The 24,051-nt window shown below is 44.9% G+C and overlaps 3 protein-coding genes across 3 annotated transcripts; 1 reads left to right on the forward strand and 2 right to left on the reverse strand.

Annotated features, from left to right (window-relative positions):
• Window positions 1-411: 411 nt before the first annotated feature.
• Window positions 412-11,794, reverse strand: trim25l (tripartite motif containing 25, like). The gene is made up of 16 exons (XM_052059206.1): window positions 11,116-11,794; window positions 8,759-8,854; window positions 7,177-7,410; window positions 6,928-7,087; window positions 6,270-6,302; window positions 6,145-6,177; window positions 6,001-6,051; window positions 5,878-5,931; window positions 5,754-5,795; window positions 5,611-5,676; window positions 4,467-4,613; window positions 3,471-3,551; window positions 3,345-3,380; window positions 3,197-3,265; window positions 2,998-3,063; window positions 412-1,046 (listed from the first exon to the last, which is right to left on the reverse strand). The coding sequence occupies exons 1-16, from the start codon at window positions 11,716-11,718 to the stop codon at window positions 472-474; spliced, it is 2,346 nt and encodes a 781-aa protein (XP_051915166.1). The 5' UTR covers window positions 11,719-11,794; the 3' UTR covers window positions 412-471.
• Window positions 11,795-14,116: 2,322 nt separating this feature from the next.
• nudt15 (nudix (nucleoside diphosphate linked moiety X)-type motif 15) lies at window positions 14,117-16,152 on the forward strand. Its single transcript, XM_052059335.1, has 3 exons — window positions 14,117-14,392; window positions 15,419-15,615; window positions 15,938-16,152. Exons 1-3 carry the CDS (start codon window positions 14,244-14,246, stop codon window positions 16,057-16,059), a joined length of 468 nt encoding a protein of 155 aa, XP_051915295.1. The 5' UTR covers window positions 14,117-14,243; the 3' UTR covers window positions 16,060-16,152.
• A 301-nt stretch (window positions 16,153-16,453) lies between these two features.
• Window positions 16,454-21,892, reverse strand: cpo (carboxypeptidase O). Its single transcript, XM_052059274.1, has 9 exons — window positions 21,529-21,892; window positions 21,148-21,187; window positions 20,887-20,988; window positions 20,333-20,437; window positions 20,128-20,244; window positions 18,392-18,485; window positions 18,083-18,285; window positions 17,906-17,990; window positions 16,454-16,948 (listed from the first exon to the last, which is right to left on the reverse strand). Exons 1-9 carry the CDS (start codon window positions 21,600-21,602, stop codon window positions 16,689-16,691), a joined length of 1,080 nt encoding a protein of 359 aa, XP_051915234.1. The 5' UTR covers window positions 21,603-21,892; the 3' UTR covers window positions 16,454-16,688.
• Between the last annotated feature and the right edge of the window lie 2,159 nt (window positions 21,893-24,051).

Genomic DNA, 24,051 nt, shown 5'->3' on the forward strand with positions numbered 1-24,051 from the left:
GGAAAAATATAGTCATACCTTGGTTTTCGACCATAATCTGTTCTAGAAGGTTGTTCGAATAAAAATTTGAATAAAAATATTGAACACGTTTGCTCACAATGGAACCCTACACGAGGAAGCGTCACTTCCTCGGGTAAGGAAGTCGAGAGGAGTCAAGTGATGCATTCAAGTGCGCTCAGTTCATTTGAGAACCGAAATTCGGTCGTCATCCGAGGCATAAAAAACTCGAAATTTGTGGTCGAAACCCGATTTGGTCGAGAACAAAGACGTTCGAAAACCGAGGTTTGACTGTACGGAAAGTGTTGAAGCCAACTTTAGCTTTAAGCAGTACAGCATATGAATAACAACATAATAAAATGCTGGGCTACGTATGAAATAACGACACCCCTGCTCAACAGAATTGACCAAATAAATAGTTGAAAGTGTGTTTAATTAAAGATCCAATAATGAAGAGCAAATTTAAAAAAAATCTCACATGGGACACAGCTTGATGCTGTCAGAGGTGGAACTGAACTGTCCACGTGCGAAATCCAAACCCACTCCGAGCCCACTCCCCACCCCAAAGACAGCATAGAGGGGCTGGGTAAAGTTTGCCCGGAACGTGTGGAGGGGCGTCAAGCTCTCGGCCACGCCGTAGAACGATAACGTTCCCGCGGTCAAATCCACAAAGATGCCCAAACGGGGGGAGTAAGTGACGGGGATGTCCCGCTTCTGGTTGTCGTGCAGCGCGGAGCAACAAGAGTCGGAGAGCTCCAGCGTCCACGACTGGGCGTTGTAGCCGAGTCCCGCCCTGGCGTCGGAGCCCTTCCTGCTCAGCGAGCCGTAGGCCACGCCCACCGACGAACCTTTGCCTCGCCAATCCACCTCCCAGTAGGAACGTTGGGAATGCAGCGGGGTTCCGCACATCACTTGGGTCCAGGCGTCGAAACGTTGAGGGGTGTCCGCATAGGGCACCATTTCTCCTTGCAGGGTCGCTTTGGTGTTGCCCTCGGAGAGAAGCAGGCGACGGTGGGCGCTGTTTGGATCAAGGGTGAAGTTGACAGAATCTATGAGAGAGAGAGAGAGAGGAATCGATCATTCGCTTTCCGTTGCTCGTTCTTTGTCTGTAGAGTCCAGAAGGGGCTCGTTATCCATCCAGCCTTCTTCATTTATTTCGACTTGGTCATGCGGAACGGAGGCCCCTTGCACCTTTTTTTTTTTTTAATTCCTGATTTTTTTTCTGTGTAGCCCGAGAATGAACTGACTTGCTAGATTTTCGAGATAAGAGTGGAATTCTTATTTTTTCAGACTTGTGAACATTAAATGGAAATACAAGCACTGTATGGCAGCAGCAAACGCTTCACTCAACTCGTTTCACACCAAGCATCAGTTTGGCAGATAACGCATTAAATATGAAATATTCTTCCCCCCCCAAAAAACTGACTTGAAGGTGTTTATTGCTACTCTCAGTTGAAGCTTCCTTTTCAACTAAAAATAAAACAAAGAACACATTGTGTATTTAAAAAAAAAAATCAAAGCCATAGCCTCCGCTAACTTACAATCTCAGCTTCTCTTACATATTGGAAACACTTTTTTTGTTTGTTTTTGTTTGTTTGTTTGTTTATTGAACATAAAACATATACAGTAATAATTTGACAGAAAATAAGGTAGATAAAAAAGTAAAACGAAAGAAATCAGTCTTCATTCAACACAGTTATTATGTTCAAGGGAGTAGGATGAAGTAAAAAAAACTTATCTAGTCCTACCCCGTTATGTGTTTATATCTACTAAATCATTTTTATATCAATCAGAAAAGAAAAAGTAAGAAGAAGTCTCCATTAAGGCTCATACTTTACCCTTCAGCCACACGTGCTAACAATTAGCATTTATGTGGCAATGTTGTTACCCTTAATCCACAAATATGTGCGTGCAAATAGCGAAGCAAAAAATTGAGGCAGATAAGATAATACTCACAGGTGTACATTATTTATCCTCAGCATAGAACAACTAATATGACTCCTATACTGAAAAGCTGAGAGAGGAGCTGAATTTCCACTACTGTACCAATTTTTTTTTCCCCATTTTTATCAAGTATGATAAAAGAGTGCTATTTTTCCATTTGATAATGTCATACAATTTGGTGGTGGTTTTTGTTTTGGGTTGGGGTGGGGGGGGTGAACAGAAGAAAGGCTTTTCCGTTCACTTCAATACGGAAAAATGACTTGCGGTACGAATGATGTGAATTATAAGTGTGGTCCCAGAACGAATTGAATTTATATCTCAAGTCGCCATTATGTTTTCAACATAGTTGTATGCTTATGAAGGAATATATATACTGTGTATATATATATATATATATATATATATACTGTATATATATATATATATAGGCGGCCCGGTAGTCCAGTGGTTAGCACGTCGGCTTCACAGTGCAGAGGTACCGGGTTCGATTCCAGCTCCGGCCTCCCTGTGTGGAGTTTGCATGTTCTCCCCGGGCCTGCGTGGGTTTTCTCCGGGTGCTCCGGTTTCCTCCCACATTCCAAAAATATGCGTGGCGGGCTGATTGAACACTCTAAATTGTCCCGAGGTGTGAGTGTGAGCGTGAATGGTTGTTCGTCTATGTGTGCCCTGTGATTGGCTGGCAACCGATTCAGGGTGTCCCCCGCCTACTGCCCGGAGACAGCTGGGATAGGCTCCAGCACCCCCCGCGACCCTCGTAAGGATCGAGCGGTACGGAAAATGAATGAATGAATGAATGAATGAATGAATGAATATATATTTATATATATATATATATATATATATATATTTTTTTTTTTTAACAGTGAAAGGAAGGAAGGTGCACTCTTTTCGACACTTGACCAACGACATGCAAACTCGGTCGAAATTCTTCACCATGGCTAAAAACGGTTCAAAAATTCTTTTCTGTGACCAAATTGCAATGACTTGACAAGATTTCCGTTACTTCTTCAAAATGTCACAGTTGTGGATCTATTAGCAGGTACAAATGAGACTTACATTGCAGTAAGTCCTCTCTTGCCCTCGGTTCCGGAGCCTGGATGCTGTCAAGGCTGATTTCTCTTACTGATGTCAGAAAAAAAGAAAAGAGAGGTAAGCAGAAAAATCGTTATTTCCGTACATGTTGTATTTTCCTCTTGCGCAATGTGTGAATGGTTTGCAATCATATTCAAGTCGGTTGCTGTGTCACTTCACTCACGTGCAGGGAAAGCAGGCTGGTGATGGTTGACAACGGGGGTGGGTGAGTCCAAGAACAGACCGGGGTTAACTGTCATGACAAAACAGGATTTACGGAGACGTCCCATTCGAGTGACCAAAGTGAATTTTGGCAAGCGACGGCGTCTTACCTTCCACTGGTGATTCCGACACCGTCGACAGTCCCCCTGTTGAAGAGGAGTGTAACATCGCATGATTTAAGAATGTGACAATGTTTGCGTCGGCATGAACGAAATTACAAGTTTGAGCTCACGTGCCTGCAAGCGGCGCGGGCGCTGCAGGTGTGTTGCCACGACGGGACCGGAAAATGCTGCTGATCGACGACATGCGACGAGAAGCTGATCAAGAAAAGGGGAAAACGGGATTGTTGTTCACTCTTGGGTACTTTTCGGGTCAAATTTAACCTGTTTGGATATTTGCCGACGGCCCAGTAGTCCAGTGGTTAGCACGTCGGCTTAACGGTGCAGAGGTACCGGGTTCGATTCCAGCTCCGGCCTCCCTGTGTGGAGTTTGCATGTTCTACCCGGGCCTGCGTGGGTTTTCTCCGGGTGCTCCGGTTTCCTCCCACATTCCAAAAACATGCGTGGCAGGCTGATTGAACACTCTAAATCAGGGGTGTCCAAACTTTTTGCCAAGGGGGCCAGATTTTATGTGGTAAAATGTCGGGGGGCCGACCTTGGCTGACATTCTTTACATTGAACAACAATATTGTTCAACACATTTTAGTAAGCCAGTCTGTTTCACATTTCCATTTTTATTTGAATTTCAACAATCTTAAGAATTTCTTTTGGTTCATTTGAAACAGGAATTTGAAATATGACATATCAGTCAATATAAACACGGAGTGATGTCTTGTTAACTCGTGAGTGATGCCCTCTAGTGTCTAAATGCTATTACTCATTTAGTGAATGCTATTACTCATTTAGCCACTAGAGGGAAGCAGTACTCTATGAAACATCACTCACCAGTCTACGAGACCTCAGTCAATGCAACACGTGTTCCATTGCGCCCAACCTGTGGGGATTTTATGACAGGGGCCGAGGGCCGGATGAAATTCGACCGCGGGCCGGATTTGGCCCGCGGGCCGGACTTTGGACATGCTGCTCTAAATTGTCCATAGGTGTGAGTGTGAGCGCGAATGGTTGTTTGTCTCTGTGTGCCCTGCGAAAATTTGTCTGGAGTATATCATGCGTGTGCAATATAAATTCCGATTAGGTTTGGGTTACGGCGGCAACAAAAGACGATTTTTCTACCTCCAGTGGATGCTGGCACAGGAGCAAGAGTGGGAGTCGAAGGGACACTCTGCGGACTCTGACTGGACCTGCTCCACAGAGACGGGGATTCTCTCCTGCTTGGGGTTGGGCTGGGGGTCGGGCTTGGTCTGGGGTTGGTCTCCCGTGCTGGTGACAACGTTGATAAAAAAAAAACAAAAGTTTTGTTTTTTTAAAATTTTCTTACTAGATACATTGAAATTCACGTGTGAAACGCTTCCCTTCAGTGGTGGGAAGTGACCACGTTAAAATACTTGGTTCATGTACATGTATTCATTCATTCATTCATCTTCCGTACCGCTTGATCCTCACTAGGGTGGCGGGGGGTGCTGGAGCCTATCCCAGCTGTCTCCGGGCAGTAGGCGGGGGACACCCTGCATCGGTTGCCAGCCAATCGCAGGGCACACAGAAACGAACAACCATTCGCACTCACACTCACACTTAGGGACAATTTAGAGCGTCCAATCAGCCTGCCATGCATGTTTTTGGAATGTGGGAGGCAACCGAGCACCCGGAGAAAACCCACGCAGGCCCGGGGAGAACATGCAAACTCCACACAGGGAGGCCGGAGTTGGAATCGAACCCGGTACCTCTGCAACGTGAAGCCGACGTGCTAACCACTGGACTACCGGGCCGCCCTCATGTACATGTAGATTTAAAAAAAAAAAATTCGGTATCTGCTTTTGTTATGCTAGATCTTGGCTTTTCGGCTGGCATGAAAGTCCACGTTGTTTCCCAAAAGGTTGATGACCACCCAGGCAGAACGGGTATGTCTAATTCTAGCTCCAAGCAAGGCCCTCACCTTTGTCGGAGTTTGTTCAAATTTGTCCAAAATGGCTGCTTCAAACCAAAAGCGTTCATGTTTAATTTCAAGCTTTGGTCCTTTCGTCTTTTGGGCATTTTGGCATTTGTCCTGTCGTGACTGAGGTGTCCACTAAAATCAGTAAAACGGTTGACTGCTGCCTTTCTTTTTCATTCACACTTTACAGGAGGGACACCAGGGTAAGTTTGAGGGTCATGTTTAAGCCCACTAAAGTTTTCAATAGGTTAACTGACTTCAACCACCTCTAAATATCACATGGTCACAATCACGCTGTACAACAGTCAAGAATCAATATTCACCCACCTGTACTTGACTCTCTTTCATCTCGCCGCCGCCTGTCCCAAGGCCTGGGTGACCTCTGTGCGACCTCTGCGACAGGAAGGAGGCATGATCCACCGCAGAGGCCGACGGGGAAACGTTTGCATTTTGGAATCGACAACGCTCACCTCGTGACGAGTCTCTGCTGCGCACATCTTGACCTCGAAAGCCTGCAATGGAGATTGTTGGAGATTTGAAGGCCCCGAAGCACTTTTTGCCCCTCGTACACAAAAATTTGCCGAATGGCATTACCCAGTCCTCGTCTGTCGGTACCTCGCGATGTAACTGAGAGACTTGATGTTGAGCCTGTAGCATCATTTCAGTGTTATGATGTGAATTCTGATGAACGTGGAGAGGAACAGACCAGTGGCCTACCTGACGATCGGTTGTTTGGGTTTGAGTTGCGCGATCCCAGAGCAGAAAATACTGGAGATGGGGGGGCAGGGGGGGGAGTAGATTTTGGTCATTGTAATGTTGTTGTTATTGTTGTTCTGGTTCCGAATGAATAACACAACTCACATTTGAAGAGGCCACCTCTCTGATTGCGATTGGCTGCATAACAACAAAAAACACCCAACAAAAATTACTTTGTAGTTCTCCTCTCCTATAACTGAACTTCAAATTTTAAAAAATGATATTCTTACCAGCACCCAGCGTGAATAACGTTGTCTCATTGACTGTAAATAGACAAACACAGTGAAAAAGCCACAGATACTCTGGCTTCCTCTCATGTCCCAAAAACAACCCATGGAAAAAAAAATGGATGGATGCCAATGAAACCAACAACTAAAATGTTAATTTTGATGAGCATTTTCGTTAAATAGTTCAAATAGTGGCGGCCCGGTAGTCCAGTGGTTAGCACGTCGGCTTCACAGTGCAGAGGTACCGGGTTCGATTCCAGCTCCGGCCTCCCTGTGTGGAGTTTGCATGTTCTCCCCGGGGTTTTCTGCGTGGGTTTTCTCCGGGTGCTCCGGTTTCCTCCCACATTCCAAAAATATGCATGGCATGCTGATTGAACATTCTAAATTGTCCCTAGGTGTGAGTGTGAGTGCGGATGGTTGTTCGTCTCTGTGTGCCCTGCGATTGGCTGGCGACCGATTCAGGGTGTCCCCCGCCTACTGCCCGAAGACAGCTGGGATAGGCTCCAGCACCCCCCCGCGACCCTCGTGAGGATCAAGCGGTACGGAAAATGAATGAGTTCAAACTTTGAATGTCGCACATTGTGTGTGAAATCATTCCATGCATCCTCTATCTCTTTCTCGAAAAATATATCATATACAGTACTTCATTCTGATCTCAGACCTTTTTTGGTGATCTTGTCCAGTTCCAGGTTGCACAAGTCCTCCACTCGCTCCCGTAGGTCGAGGATGGCATCCCGCACAGGTTCAAAAGAAGCATCATGGTTGACGTGCACAGCCGGAAGGTCTCCTGACTCAAGCGGACCGCAGATGGTTTCATACATCTGAAAGGGATTGTATGACTTTGAATTCCATTTGGTACTTCCGAATCAGAGAGCGCCACCTTGGGGCCTAGAGGCGGTCGATCTCAAACCTGCAGGTAGTAGATGTGGTCCTCGCTTTGAGCCAGGTCCTTCATCTGAGTCTCCCTCCTCTGTAGCTCCTTGATCTCTGCCTCCAGGTTCTCAGTCACCTCCCGGGCCTGCTCCATCTTCTCCCGGCCGACCTCATCCAGCATCTCCTCCAACAGTTCCTGGAGTCTCTCCACCGAGTGCTGGAGATCCAACAGCACCTTCTCGGAGTCGCTGTGAACGCGATCGGCTGAGCGCTGTGCAGGGAGCATGAGTCAGTCTCAGGAGAGGCGTGCTGGACGTCCCATCGCAGTCACGTTGGGGGTAACTAGAGGGTCTAGAGGATAGGTGGGCAAACTACGGCACGCGGGCCAAATCCGGCCCGTTGGTCTTTTTAATCCGGCCCGCCGAAGATTGGTACACAATTAAGGTTCGATGTCAACGACTGGATTCATTTCATTTGGACTTGTAATGACAGGCATTTCAACACCAGGTGGCGCAGTTACTTGAAGTTGCAGAGCATAGGGAGGAAGGGGGAGACGATACGGAAGCCCGCGGTAGCGCCAAGTCAAGCAAATCCCGTTCGATACGACGGAATAAAGTACTCTTAAAGTCTGAAAAACGTGCCGAAAAATGCAAAATACTGCTTTTTAAATAAAGAAATCCAATTAATATTACGTCCAATTTAGTTCACCCTTTTGATCTGGCCCACCATAATATTTTCTGGTTCTCATGTGGGCCTATGCAAAAAATAATTGCCCACCCCTGGTCTAGAGGCTAGTGGTTCTCAAACATTTAGACCAAGCGCCACAAAAATCAACAAAAATATTTAGCTCAAAATAAATTTATAGTTGAAGCTTTCACACTGCGCATGAATAAAGGAAAACAAAATAAAAATACCCCAGATACTCTAATAATGATTCAATTAAAATGTGACCGCGAACTAACTTTTGAAAAGTAGCGTACGTCATAAATACAGCACTACTCTTTCGATTGTGGAGGTTACGGTTTAGACTACCCGACATGAAATCCACAATATAGATATACAGTACGCCAATCAAATACCCGCTTGGCATGTTTTTATACAATTTCTGGCACTTGTCTTTTTAAAGGTCTTTATACATACCATACTTGAAAATGATACAAACACAATTTAAAACACATTTTTTTGGAGACAGCAAGAGTAATGGATAAGAAAAAAATATTTACATCCCTATGTGTTTAAAGTAATTTGTTTTTCTTTACGCCTAAACTAAGAAACTTAAGAATCCGTCAATAATTATACTCAAAGATGGACATGAATCTACAGCCGTTGCTTTCCGTCGGCATAAAATGCAGGATGGAAGAGGATTGAAACATCCAATGATCTTTTCTAAAATCTTCAGTCAAAGTGAGGCCGGGTTTGAAATGCTTCCTATTTTCTCCCTTTTTCCTTCAAGTTTACAGTGAATTAACAATAGGGTGCCACCACCTAATGGCTGAAAGTGGAATTACACCCAAAATAAACAAAATGGAGTTCGAATTGGTCTAAATAAAATCTGCTTAATAGCTGAAACACAAACTCAGAACCCGCCACGGAGGAGATGTTACTATTGGAGAGTTTACCTTCATCCCGTCCATCATTTTCTTCATGTCCTTCAACTCCTGCTGTCTATCTTTGAGTCGCCTCTGATTTTCCGCCTGCATTTCGGAAAGCCCTTTCTGCCATCAAGCAAAGAGGACAACCAGAGACATGAGTCAGACGCCGCAAGAAAACACCAGAAGGGGAGTGTGAGAAGTGAACCGGAATGTCGTTTGGAATGTGTGCCACCCGGGCTGGGTGTCTATGCAAATGCGTGGGAGTACTTAATTCAGCGGTTCTCAAAATAAAGTCCAAGAGCCATATCGCATACAAATTTAAATGATGACATTTGAAAAATTGCTTCGAGACGGTTATGAGGAACCGCACGGCGGTAAAGCAAAAACATACGAAACCAGTTGGTCCTCCCTATGCTAGCGCTGGCCGATTGAAGGCATTGCTACTGTATGTCTGTGACGTAGCATCAACTGGATGGGCAACAGGCGTTTACATTACACAAAGAGATTCCTGTGTCTTTGTTGACACAGGAATGACAAAAAATGACCAAAAAAAAGATTTTTTTGGAATGAAAGGTGCAATGTCTATCAACTTGTCTTCCTGCCATTCACTCGTGTTATTTTCTTCACTGTGAAACTTTGGACTTTGATATCATAATATCTTAATTTTATTGTGTTTTTTGTTATTGTAAAGTGGGGCGGCCCGGTAGTCCAGTTCCATTTGCAGGGAACTTTAATGAGAACCTACAAAAGCAGCGCGGCGCGAAGAAGAAGGTACGCAAAAGATTTCTTCGGTTCAAAACGGCCGCCTTTTTGGAAAGAGCTGAAGAACCAGCCGATTCAAATTGGTGGAAATTTGGCATTCGTGGTCATGTGGATAGGGGAAAACCAACAAAACTGGTTTTCCTTGTTTTTCATTCTTTCCTCCTCTCTAATTTTAGTCGCAAGTGCCTTATGGTGGCACTGGACAAGCAGCAGGTTGACCGACCACCAATAGTGGAGCAGCACATGTCGACGGATAATACTCACAGGCATTCTTTATCATCTGCAAAGAATGAATGTGACTGCAGTTTACTGAGGGGCTGAAGCCATCGCATAGAACTATACAGTGCTATTTTTCTTTAAAAATACATAATAATGAAATTGGGATTTTTTTGGGGGGGGGGGCGGCCCGGTAGTCCAGTGGTTAGCACGTCGGCTTCACAGTGCAGAGGTACCGGGTTCGATTCCAGCTCCGGCCTCCCTGTGTGGAGTTTGCATGTTCTCCCCGGGCCTGCGTGGGTTTTCTCCGGGTGCTCCGGTTTCCTCCCACATTCCAAAAATATGCATGGCAGGCTGATTGAACACTTTAAAATTGTCCCTAGGTGTGAATGTGAGCGTGGATGGTTGTTCGTCTCTGTGTGCCCTGCGATTGGCTGGCAACCGATTCAGGGTGTCCCCCGCCCACTGCCCGAAGACGGCTGGGATAGGCTCCAGCACCCCCCGCGACCCTAGTGAGGATCAAGTGGCTCAGAAGATGAATGAATGAATGAATGAATGAATGTTATTGTAAAGTGTCCTTGGGTGTCTTGAAAGGCGCTTATAAATAAAATGTATTATTCTGCTAAGATTTTCGCTACTTTTCCTGACAAATTACCACAATTTCCAGACTACAGGGCACACCGGATTATAAGACACACCCACTACATTGTTAAAGGAAAAAAAAACATTATGGACACACACAAGCCGCACTTGTCAATAAGCCGCGGGTGCCCACATTGTAACATGAGATATTTACTAAGAAAGAGGCTACACAGAAAGCGTTTTCAAAGTTTTAAGAACATATTTTTTCTTTTCTTTCCAAAAATCGTGCCTGTAATGCGGCAGCACCATGGCAGTAAAACAGCACTAACGGGGCTGGTTGAAAAAAAAATTAAAAAGTCACCGTTCCCTGTCAAGTTTTTTTTCTCCTCGCTTGCCATAATACTCGATCATGAGACTTCCGACTTCGCTTTCGTGCCAACTTTCACGACAATGTCTTTTGGAAGTTTTGTTTTTCTCTTTGCCGGTGCAGTGCAGCCTAAAAAAACAGGTCAACAGCGCCCTCTCATGGCCGGTTGTTGAGATTGCGTCTTCCTCGACATGTATAAATTGTCTCAATCTTACCTATGTTATGCTTGAGCGCTCCCTGGCGGCCACTCGAAAAAAAACGTTATATGGTCCGCTTCATTATATAAGCCCCAGAGTTGAAAGCTTGTGACAAAAGCCGCGGCTTATACTCCGGAAATTACTTTGCATTTTTTATTGTGGTAACATAACTTTTTTTCCACTTGGCGATCTGATGATTATGAAGAAACAATTCAAACCACGAAACGTCGTTCACGTTTTTCAACGAATGCGAGCCTCACCTCTTTGTCCGTGCGTTCGGCCTTAGTGGAGACGCTCTCGTGACCTTTGTGCTGGTTGCTCGTGCACAGCCAACAGATGAAGACCTTACACTGGCGACAGAAGAACTCCTGCAGGTACTTGTGTTGGGTGCAGATCTTGTCGGCCAAGTTGGCCGTCGGCACGATCAACTCGTGTTCTTTTAAGGCCTTGGTGGTCTGGTGAGGTTTCAGGTGGTTCTCGCAGTAGGAACTCATACACACCAGGCAGGTCTTGACCGCCGCCTTCTGCTCTCCTTGGCACAAATCGCACAGCACGGCCGAAGAGGGGAGTCTCTTTTGGGATTTCAATTTGATGCTCCGAGAGACCACCGATCTGGGGATTCCTTTGCGGAGCTGGTCCACCGCTTCGGCCAGCATGGTGTTTCTGGAAAGCGAGGGCCGAGGGCAGAAAGTCTGACGGCACTGGGGGCAACTGTAGACGCCGTTGGGATCGTCTTTGCTCCAGTAGTCTTTGATGCAGGCCATGCAGTAGCTGTGCCCGCACGGGATGGTGACTGGATCGTTTGGGAGATCCAGACACACGGGGCAGTTGAACTGCTCCTCGGTCCACAGTTTTTCGCTCATGGTCCCCCGGTAGGCAAATAGAAAGGCGGAAAAAACGCGGCGGTGGTGAGACACCAGTGGGAAATCGGGGTTTTGCTGGCGGTGACAGGAGGAAGTATGGAGTCAGTTAGAAAGGCGTGAGCAGGGGGGAGGGGCCTGAGCCACCGGGCAGGTTGAACGGGTAGAAGCGGGTGTTGGTGGGGAAAAAAAAAAAAATGCCGCATTCTTGCTGCTGGAGGCTGTAAATTTCCCCAGTGTGGGACGAATAAAGGATATCTTATCTTATCTTATCTTAAAGGAAGAAGGTAATCTTTTGCTATGAAAGCCAATATTTGGAAATCACTGTTGATCTTAAACGTGAGTGAAATGTGAATTTCAGATTTAGATTCCTGGAAAGTGAATTAACAGGTTTGTGGTCCAGTGGTTAGCACGTCGGCTTCACAGTGCAGAGGTACCGGGTTCGATTCCAGTTCCCGGCCTCCCTGTGTGGAGTTTGCATGTTCTCCCCGGGCCTGGGTGGGTTTTCTCCGGGTGCTCCGGTTTACCTCCCACATTCCAAAAACATGCATGGCAGGCTGATTGGACGCTCTAAATTGCGGCCCGGTAGTCTAGTGGTTAGCACTTCGGCTTCACAGTGCAGAGGTACCGGGTTCGATTCCAGCTCCGGCCTATTGTGTGGAGTTTGCATGTTCTCCCTCGGGCCTGTGTGGGGTTTCTCCGGGTGCTCCGGTTTCCTCCCACATTCCAAAAATATGCGTGGCAGGCTGATTGAACACTCTAAATTGTCCCTAGGTGTGAGTGTGAGTGTGAATGGTTGTTCGTTTCTGTGTGCCCTGCGATTGGCTGGCAACCGATTCAGGGTGTCCCCCGCCTACTGCCCGGAGACAGCTGGGATAGGCTCCAACACCCCCCGCGACCCTAGTGAGGATCAAGCGGCTCGGAAGATGAATGAATGCTTCTAAATGTTATGGGACAGGTTTGACGATAAATGCTGGAGACATTAAAAGACTGAGAACTATGTAGAACTTAATTATAGAGATAAAGCGTGAAAGTGTTTTTCACCTGTTCAATTTTCCAAGATTTCTCGGGTGCCCAGTCCGGCACAAATCACACCTTCCCGCTATTGGGAAAAAAAAAAGTAGTGAGCCACTTCGATCCAATCAACAGTCATCCAGACCGACTGTGATGTTAAGTTACAGTAGCTCGCTAGCTATGCCAAGGCCATGAAAATGCATCTTTCTGATGGATAGTCCAGTCTGCTAGTGTGGCTGCTTTAGAGCGCGTCGTTGTAGAAAAAGAGGAAAAGCATGGTTTGATTTTTCACTACTTTGAGTCAGAATTTTTAAAACTTGATCATTTTGTATTCAGTTCTTTGGGCAATCGCCGTATGAGGTAGATACAGTGATATTTAACTGTACTCAATTTACAATTTTAATTAAATTGGATTTTTTTTTTCATCTGTTGGACTATAACACGTTTTGTTTTCCTTTGTTTTTTTTTTTTTTTTGAAGAACCGGCGACTGAGAGGGCCTGGCAGACCGGTGAAATTTACTGACGTGCTAAAATAGCGGTGATCAACTGCGATGAACGAAGCGTGACTAAAATAATAAGTCATGACTGACATTTGCATTTTTCTCAGGTTGGAAAAAATGATGGACGCTCGATGATGGATGGAGTGCCCAGGCTTCTTGCGAATGCCTAGTGACAGGACAGCCAAAAATTCACTTACAAGCCTCTGATATATGTATATGGATATCAGTGTTGTGTCCAAGGACCGGCAACCCGAGGCCAAGGCCAAGGCCAAGGACTTGACTCCGAGGCCAAGACCAGGGCCAAGGACTTGGAAAATTTTCCGAGGCCAGGGACCAAGGACTGATTTTGAAGCTGAGGCCTAGCCGAGAACATGTATAAAACAATGCTATCATACCACTTGGCAGGTCTTCATGATTTGCAATACCCCCCGAGGAACACATCTCTGATGGATATCAATATCTGTGGTGTAATAACCATCATAGATTTGTAAGTTTGGACGCATTGACTTCCCGTACTTTGTATTGCCATCTACCGCGCATGTGTGAAATGTTACCTGGAATGCTAACTTGCTAAGCCTCTTCCCCACGAGGTTAATGGCGGAACTCGACGGTCGAATACATAATAAAAAATGCGTGTGTGTGCCTCGTCATTTCAAGACACAACACTATCTATATATAGAAAGATATCGTAGTGGCATTTTTGTTTGTGCCCGATTCAATAAAGTTTGGGAAACACTGTAATAATGTGAACTCCGATTTTTACACGTTAAGAAAATTAACTAAAACATGTTTCAGTGACATAAGATTTTAGCAACACTTTTAAATACATTTTAACCACTCGCGATCAAATGTGTAGTCCACAGTAAGTCTGTCCATGATGCGTTTGTCGTTACGAGCAAAGCAGGAAGTCCTCAGAGAGAATGCTCTTGTACTTCACGGGTAGCTTCTCTCCGGGGGATCGTCTTCCGTTTACCACGTTTTTGTTTCCAAGTGTACGTTTTATTGCTCGACCAGATGTCAGATAGCGCAGCGAGGCGTCCCAAAGTTGGGGTAGGGGTACTGGTCACAGACTCGGCTCATCCAGGCTGTGTTCTCCTCGGGAAAAGGAAAAGTGAATTGGGAAATGGGAAGTACCAACTTCCGGGCGGCCATCTCGAGTTTGGGTACGTACCAGGAAGTGGGAACATTTCGCCCTGTACCGCTTTCATTCATGATAATTCCATTCATTCGCAATCCATGACACTTTTCCTCACGAGGGTCGGTCATGGGCTGGCTGGACCCTATCCAAGTTCTCTTCGAGCAGTAGTGGGGGGGGGGGGGGGGGCAGACCTCTTGCGTTGCATCTTTGACAACTGATTTTCGTTTGTTCTACCTTTTAAATGTATGTCATGTTAGTAATAATAATAATAATACATTTTATTTATAAGCGCCTTTCAAGACACCCAAGGACACTTTACAATAACAAAAAAACACAAAACAATACAATTTAGTGTGACCATATTTTGATTTCCAAAAAAGTGGACACTCGGCCCGGCCTCGAGACACTGAAATTATACTCAAATGTCTCCTCCATTATTACATTTGATTGATTATTGTGAAATTTCACATGTAGCTAAAGAAATTACATTTTTATTATCTAACGAAGAAACGTTTTTTTTTCATGTAGAGAGAAAAAAAAAGAATTTATTCTCATCTAAACAAGAAGGTCTGCGGACTATACTGTACCTGCTTATTTAGAGGTACCAAGAACTAAGCGGAGACTCAGAAGGGGATGGAGCCTCCCACTGAACGTTCTACAACCCTGCTCGCTGCCCATCTTTAAAACTCGTAAAAAAAACATTTTTATTCTTTCTCTTTTGCCGCTGTATGAGAGTTAAGTTTGAATTTTTTGTTTTATTGTTTAGTTCCCGTATGAATTATTTTTGCGTCACGTAGAGCACTTTGGAAACAGCGGTGGTTGTTTTCAAATGCTTTAGAAATACACTTGAGTTGAGCTATCGTCCTGGTTGCGCATTCCTGAAAATAAATTACTGATGCATTAACCTCTCGTCTCATATTTGAAGTCAAACCCAAAATGTCGTCCGTCTCACTGTTCCAATACTTTTGGAGGGGAGCATATAGTGACACCGTAATGGTTGGATGAGGAGTGCACGGTTGCCCTCCACTGAAGTGACCGTGTTCTTGTACAGGGAGACGTGGGAGGAATGCGCCCAGAGGGAGGTGTTAGAGGAAGCTGGCCTGCATTTGGTGAACATCCGCTTTGCTTCCGTGGTGAATTCCATCAGACTGGAGGAGCAGTATCACTACGTTACCATTATTATGCAAGGAGAATTGGACAAGGAGCGATCCAAAGAACCCCAGAACTTGGAACCGGAGAAAAATGAGGGTATGTCTTGGAATATTTACAACTAACAACCTCAAAACAACGGAATGGAATACATCTTTGTGTATCGAGCCCTCTCACAACAGCTGCAACAAAGCGCTTTGCAGAACATTTTGACAGAAAATCATCCAAATTATACAACACATAACGTAAAACATGGCCAAGAATACAATGGCGAGTATTCCCGCATGCGCCTTGCAGTATTTCTGCCAATCCGCCCCCCCTCAAAGATCAAAAACGCCCCCTCGTTGGCTTTTTGTCTGGGGAATTGGCAACCGGCTCAGAGTGTAAACTGGAGTGACTTTGTCTTTCTATCTTATCCCAGGATGGACATGGACGCGGTGGGAGCAGTTTCCTCCAGAAGATCGGCTCTTTTTGCCCCTGGCGCATCTGCGAGAGCAACGATACCATCCCTTCACCAGCACAAAAGCCGAAACTTTGAAGTAACTCATGTTAGATTATTTTCTCCAGCGTCGAACAATCCTTGTCCTTTCTGTAAATTTCCCCAGTGTGGGACAAATAAAAGGATATCTCATTTTATCTTTGCAATGCAGCTTTGGTCATTACGGTAATATTTCGACCCCCCCCTTCCCCACCCAAATGGCTCCTTGCTCAAGACATGCTGACAACGCAGAGTTCAAACTTAAGGCGATGGGTTACGCAGTTGAACACAGAAATAGAAACAGAAACAGAAATTTACTGACATCTGATCGTTCTATTGGCATTTCCTTGAGCGTTGCTCCATCTAGTGGATGCATTGTAGATTGCATCTTATAATGCGGTGTGTCCAATGTATGGGAAAAAGAAAATCGGCCTTTCAGGGTGGAAAATACACTATGTAGCCATAAAATAAAATATAATAAAATCTTTCTTTCTTCTTTTGCGTTCCAACATTCATATGCAAATGTCGGTCTGGGTCAAAACTTGTGCTTGGTGACCGGTAAAATGTAAACATTCACGTGAGTGCTCTCGGTGAGCCACTAGAAGTTGTTTTTCTTCCAGCGCGGTTCGCTATCATGTTCTGGGGCAGTGAAATATAAATACGGCATTCAAAGTGCGATATCCATCTATGAAGGTCACATGGTAGTTGCGACTCCTACCGCCACCAGCACAGTCCAAATCGTTGGGACGGTGGATGCCACGGCGCCGTTAAAGACCTTGTCGTGGGCGTAGGTGATGATGTGTAAGGCGCCGTCGTAGGCTTCCTCACAGGTGGGCCGGATCTGATCCTCGGGGAGCTCGAAGCCGTAACGGCCGTCATCTCTCAGCTCAAAGGTGTAGGAGTAAGGGATTCCTAGGAACCGAGCCCAATCTCGGGAGGAACCGGAATTGGGATCTATGGAAGAGCACGTTGACCAACGTCATTTTCAGAACCACATCCAGATACCAAGCGGACATTTTTTTTCCTGAGGCAGCAGTGCTGAAGTATGTCAACAACAGCTCAAAGGTGATTATGTCATGTGTTCACTTACATCATGCATGTCCAAAGTCCGGCCCGGGGGCCAAATCTGGCCCGCGGTCGAATTTCATCCGGCCCTCGGCCCCCGTCATAAAATCAGTGCCGTCTGGCCCGCAGGTTGGGCGCAATGGAACACGTGTTGCATTGACTGAGGTCTCGTAGACTGGTGAGTGATGTTTCATAGAGTACTGCTTCCCTCTAGTGGCTAAATGAGTAATAGCATTCACTAAATGAGTAATAGCATTTAGACACTAGAGGGCATCACTCACGAGTTAACAAGACATCACTCCGTGTTTATATTGACTGATATGTCATATTTCAAATTCCTGTTTCAAATGAACCAAAAGAAATTCTTAAGATTGTTGAAATTAAAATAAAAATGGAAATGTGAAACAGACTGGCTTACTAAAATTTGTTGAACAATCCAGCTCCGGCCTCCCTGTGTGGAGTTTGCATGTTCTCCCCGGGCCTGCGTGGGTTTTCTCCGGGTGCTCCGGTTTCCTCCCACATTCCAAAAAAACGTGCATGGCAGGCTGATTGAACACTCTAAATTGTCCCTAGGTGTGAGTGTGAGTGCGAATGGTTGTTCGTTTCTGTGTGCCCTGCGATTGGCTGGCAACCCATTCAGGGTGTCCCCCGCCTACTGCCCGAAGACAGCTGGGATAGGCTCCAGCACCCCCCGGGACCCTAGTGAGGATCAAGCGGCCCGGAAGATGAATGAATGAATGAATATTGTTGTTCAATGTAAAGAATGTCAGCCAAGGTCGGCCCCCCGACATTTTACCACATAAAATCTGGCCCCCTTGGCAAACACTTTGGACACCCCTGACTTACATAATATATCCGGCGAGGTTCCCACTCTGTAGATCTTCCCGTGGACCTTCTTAATGGCCTCCGCCGCACCCATACCAACTTCCATCTAAAGAATCGGGACAGTACACTCTTCTTTTTTTTTTCCACACCCCCCAATTTGACTTCACATTTAATCACTGAAAGATACGAGTTACATACGAGTTCCTTGTAGTTGGCGGCGGTGAAATTAGGGTGTCCGTAGGGAACCAGAAGCAGCTGGCCGTAGGAGTGGATGGTGAGGAAACACAGGAAGTCCTCTTTCCGGCTTCCCACAAAGTAGCTCACGGCCTGCGTCTCGGGCTCGGACTCGGCGCCTCTGCCGCAGTAAGTCGCGTGGCAGCAGTCAAATGACACGCCGATGGCTTTGAAGAAAATGAGAACCGTATAAAAATGCCCGACCCTCAAATGCGCGACACATTTTGGGTGACATTGCCAACTGAAATGATTGCGACGGAGAGAAACACTCACTGCCCCAATTGGCGTCGAAGTTGCGGTTCAGATCCGTCCCCGAGCAGTTGCAGCCGACGGGTTCTGGTGATCTGTTCTTTCTCCAGAGACGGGTCTAAAGGGGTCAGAGTCGACGGTTTTAGTAAGCCTCTTGCGACGCGTTCTCGTGGCAACGCCAAGAGTCAAAAGTTGATGATGGTTGGCAGGCTGGAGCCGATCCCAACGGACTTTGGGTGTCCATCCAGGATGAACCGAATATAAATGAACGAGACACGTGTACAAAACTACAGAAATTCTAAGAAGTCTGTAATTCCAAGAAGTGATGGACAGGTCGAAGTGGCATAGCATGTAAGTTGAAGGATTGGTTGTTTTTAGTGGATAGCTCTACTTTACGAACGGCAAAAGAACAGATGGAATACTTTAAATGCTGCTTTATTTAAAAAAAAAAGGGGGCGGGGAGACGTCTGCACCAGAGCATGTTCGAGAATACAAGTCTCCTCGTAACTAAAATCACTTCCTGGTTCTCTTACTTCAACAGCCAATCAGAACCTATCAACATAAAATCATGTCTAAGCAATTATTAAACAACAGAATATAATTGAGGTATTCTTAACATGAAATAATATGATGCCCAAACATAAAATGGCAATAATTAATAATATAACATAAGCTTACAAGCACAAGAAGTGCTGAAAAAAACTTTTGAGGTAGCTGTATTAAACGTATGCTAAACCACACAAATCCCGAGTGGACAGACGATCGGGTAATCGCTGTCAACAGATTTGGATGACGAACGAAATGTTTGGAGCAAATGGCGGACAACGATCCATCTATTTTTCCATCTATAAATGCTCATACTGTATCATACATCAGAGTTGGCGGCCATTTTAATGGAACCGCGTTTGTCTGGTGTTTTGAGTGACACCTGGTGGCCATTTGTATAATACACATCTTCCGTTTTGTTGTCCTGCAAGTAAATCGACCGGGACATGATTTCAGCCACATAAGACACTTTAGAAATACCGTTTCAAGAGCAGCAAGTAGTCAGTTTGAAAAAAAACAAAACTGAAATATTTCAGCAGGTTCAAGAGGCATCGATAAGCTTTCATCTCATCAAATAGTAGATCCTGAAATTGAATCATGCGATGGCGAGAGATGACCCTTTTCTACAATCCGCGGTCTCAGCAAAGTCATCTGAAAAGTCCAAAAGGCCAAAGGTGTTCGTTCCCACCCACGATTTAAAATTCATCAACACAAGGGGTCAAATGAGTTCTTCCTTTGCATTTCATTTGGCGTTTGCACATTTTCTAAGATGCGATTCGGGCTAGTTTGCCATTTGGAAAATGTCTTTGCGTTCATATAATTAGTTTTCAAGTACTCGGCTCGGCCACTAACTAAACATAGAATGGGATTTGTTGCAGTCATTTTTTTTCCACGTTCTATTTTCCATCTCATCTTTTAATTGTATTTGCCAGATGACCCAAAGATTGTTACGGTTTGACTCATCAGACAGTGAGGTCACAGGATTGCCAGAAACCGACCAATTCGATTCTTCAGACGTCATCCCTTTATCGAGCTTCATGCTAATGCGATGCGATACTTTGCTGTGATGTACTTAATAATGTTCTTGTCCGCAATTTAGGAATAAGAGGTTGACTGTTAGTTTTTACAAGAGGTTGGTTTTCGACTTCATTCATTGCCTTTCTGAGTCCTTGTGAAGGCAACGTGCTAATTGTCCCAAGAAATGGATCACTGACCGAGTTGTCCTTCCACGAATAGATGTAGCCGTCCATGTTGAGCACCGGGGTGACGTAAAAGTCCATGTTTCGAATCATCTCTCCCATTTTCGGGTCCGTCTTGTAGGTCCGCAAGATCTGAAATGAAAAGATCACGGTTCCGAGTTTTTGCTCATTGAACGTTCCGGCCCGTGCGCCGTCAATGCGGAACGTGGGACATGATTACCCGGCTGACAAAGTATTGACAGAAGGCCGGAGCGATCCACTCCCTGGCATGAATACCGCAGTCCATCCAGATGGCTTTCTTTTTCGCTCCGGTGTCTGCACCGATCTGCAAAGCAAAAAGGACTACCGTATTTTCCGCATAAAAAGGCCCACCTAAAAGCCTTCCATTTTCTTAAAAGCTCACAGAGCGCCTTATAATCCGATGCGCCTTTGTATGGTCATTACGGTAATACTTCGACCCCAAAATGGCTCCTTGCTCGAGACATGCGAGTTCAAACGCGGAAATCGAGCGGCGGCAAGAGAGTTCAACGTTAACGAGTCAATGTTATAACTTGCTGTTGGCTAACCGTGAATATGTTTTACTGACATCCGATCGTTCTGTTGGTGTTTCCTTGAGCATAGCTCCATCTAGTGGATGCATTGTAGATTGCGTCTTATAATGCGGTGTGCCCAATGTATGAAAAAAATTACAAAATAGGCCATTCATTGAAGGTGCACCTCATAATCGAGTGCGCCTTTTAGTGTGGAAAATACGGTACAGTATTTACCGGTTACCTTGAGCAAACTGATTGTCCGCAGCTCATAAGTTTTTCCGTAATCCATGACGGTCACAATATCAGGATGGGCCTTTGCAACCTGAGTCATCCATTCAGAGATCTGTTGGATTGGGGAAAAAAAACTCTTAGACCTTGGTCAGACTGCAGGCAAATAAAGATTTTTTTTTCCTAATCAGTGCAGATCCATGACGGTGGCCATGACAAAAATCATCTTTGCCTTTGAGGCTGTCAGTCTGTGTGTGTGTGTGTGTATCCTTACCTCTGACATGGGGTGGTATTTGTCGTAGTTGTACTCTGGTCTGTTACACACACCAGGTAGGATCAGGAAAAATTAATTGACACGATTTCGCTCCATTTTACGGAAACATACAAAATCTCCAAGATTTCAAGCCTCAGTGTTACCGCTAGCAGTTGTGTATCTTGTGTGCGTGTGTGTGTATACACAATTTGATTTGCTTTCACAATAGCAATACAGCAAATTCATTGCAAAACACAAGTTGAGATGATACAAATACTGGACCTTAATTCATTTAGTCCTGATAAAGTACCGGTAAGTGTCTAAATCGACCATCCTTGCCTCAAAAATGTTCAATCCCATTCCGAGAAAAAAACAAAACAAAAAAGCAAGCAAATGACTCACTTTTGTAGCGTTGCAGCTGCTGCCACTGAGAGCAGAGCCGCAAGAGTGACTCCCACATCCCCGATTGCCGTCATTTCCAGAAGAGTTGTTTGCTCGCAAAGTTTCTAACCTGCGGTTCCTTTTATAGGAACCGCGGCTCCCGTTGATAGCGTCAAATCAGATAAAGACGCACCTTTGCCTCATTGGCAGATGCGTTAGCGTTATGCTGATCACGTGTCCATCAACTTTTATTGGCCAGTTAATTTGTAATCTCGTTTGAAGGTTATCATCTTCCTGAAGAAACAACTATTTATGGTATGACAATAAAAGTAATCCGTTTAGGGATTAATTATATCTCGTGTTTGTCCACCGCTATGGACAATTTCGACTCTTGTATGAACCTAGAATGCATGTTTCGAGCATGTCGGAGGAAGCTGTAGCACCTCACGTGTTTTTTTTTTTTTTTACACACCTAGCGACATTTAATCAGCCTGCCGTGCATGTTTTTGGAATGTGGGAGGAAACCGGAGTACCCGGAGAAAACCCACGCAGGCTGTAGTGTTCGCAGATGCTCGACACCCCTGATTTCCTTTCAGGGTGAATTTAAGATGGCATCAACGACACATGATTTTATCCTGAAAATGTTCACCTCAATCGAAAGTCGGCGAATCAAAAATAAAATATTCATTCATTCATTCATCTTCCGAGCCCCTTGATCCTCACTAGTGTCGCGGGGGGTGCTGGAGCCCATCCCAGCTGTCTCCGGGCAGTAGGCGGGGGACACCCTGAATCGGTTGCCAGCCAATCGCAGGGCACACAGAGACAAACAACCATTCACACTCACACCAAGGGACAATTTAGAGTGTTCAATCAGCCTGCCACGCATGTTTTTGGAATGTGGGAGGAAACCGGAGCACCCGGAGAAAACCCACGCAGGCCCGGGGAGAACATGCAAACTCCACACAGGGAGTCCGGAGCTGGAATCGAACCCGATACCTCTGCACTGTGAAGCCGACGTGCTAACCACTGGACTACCGGGCCGCCCCCCCCCCCCCAAAAAAATTTCAATTTCAAATCAAAGCTTCATAAAGAATCCAAGACATCAGAGTGATTCCTCATCCTTTCATGCACCGTGTAACCCACGGGGAGTCAAACTAATTTTTGTCACGGGCCACATTTTAGTTACACTTTCCTTTGGAGGGTCGTTATAAGTGAAACCGTATAAAGAAGTCAAGACTAACGGTTTATTCAACTATTTAAGTTACTGTAATGAGAGGTTTGCAAATTTTGCAAATTATTACAAACGAGGAAAAGAGGAATCACAGAGGTCAATTTTTAAAAACAAAAGCCATCTTTCGTATGTTGCTGAAAGAGTTGGGTATATTTTTGTTCGATATTTGGCTGTAAAAATAAGAAAGTTGTTAAAACCTTGAAATTGTGTTCCCCTTTCAATGCTTTCGATGTTTCTTGTTTTTTTTTATTACTTAGGCCGCATGGCATTTATTTATTCTTATTTTCCTATTTATTATTTTTGCATTTTAAAATACGTTTTTGCTTGATGTGATGTTGACATGTATTATTTTTTTGGTCATATGTATCGTTGTAATGTTCAATCTGTTAACAAAGTTTTTTTTTTAAAAGTGTTCCGCTACCTAATAAGCCACCCAGTGCTTGTTTTTTTTCAAACGTTAATAGATTAACGAAAGCACGTTTTTTTTTAATGAGCCGCATCTCTAAAAAAAAATAAAAAAATCAATGAACGCTGCTGCTATTAAGCACATTAAAAAAAAAAAGATTCTCAAAAAATGGCTCTTGGGGAAAGTGTCTTGTGAGGAATTAAAAGGATCAGGTGGTTAAACTTGGCGCGCTGACTATAAAAGGAATAAAATCACAAATTTTGGGGAAAATTCTGGAAACATATTGATCCGTATTCACCATTATAAAGTTTACATTTCAAGATCCCCGATTTCACATGGTTCATTTTCCATTTGGTGATTTTGCTGAGAATGAACATCTTTAGAAACGTAAACTACGTTGCAACGACCACAAAATAGTGAAAAGGTCTTGGTGTTGATGTACAGCGCGGGGAAATCCCCGCTGTTGCTTGGCAACGCTTCTGATCCAATCGTACATCGTTGCACTTTGGAGGCACGGCGCCGACCGGGGCACATGCTCTGAAAACATATCTGGTCAACGGAAGCCCATCTCGCAGCCTGTGTGAAAATTGTCTCTTACTTTCGAAAGAAGACGAAGCTCAGCCGAGACTTTGAATTGGCAAAGTCAACCATTTCGACAACAAAATCATGGGCCGGTTCGTCGAGGCCAACAGATTGAATCGTATTGTTTTGTGTTTTTTGTTATTGTAAAGTGTCCTTGGGTGTCTTGAAAGGCGCTTATAAATAAAATGTATTATTATTATTATTATTATTATTATTATTATTATTATTATTATTGGGCGGCCCGGTAGTCCAGTGGTTAGCACGTCGGCTTCACAGTGCAGAGGTTCGATTCCAGCTCCGGCCTCCCTGTGTGGAGTTTGCATGT

The sequence above is a fragment of the Hippocampus zosterae genome, chromosome 2 (assembly GCF_025434085.1).
Source record: "Hippocampus zosterae strain Florida chromosome 2, ASM2543408v3, whole genome shotgun sequence".
Classification (NCBI taxonomy): Eukaryota; Metazoa; Chordata; class Actinopteri; order Syngnathiformes; family Syngnathidae; genus Hippocampus; species Hippocampus zosterae.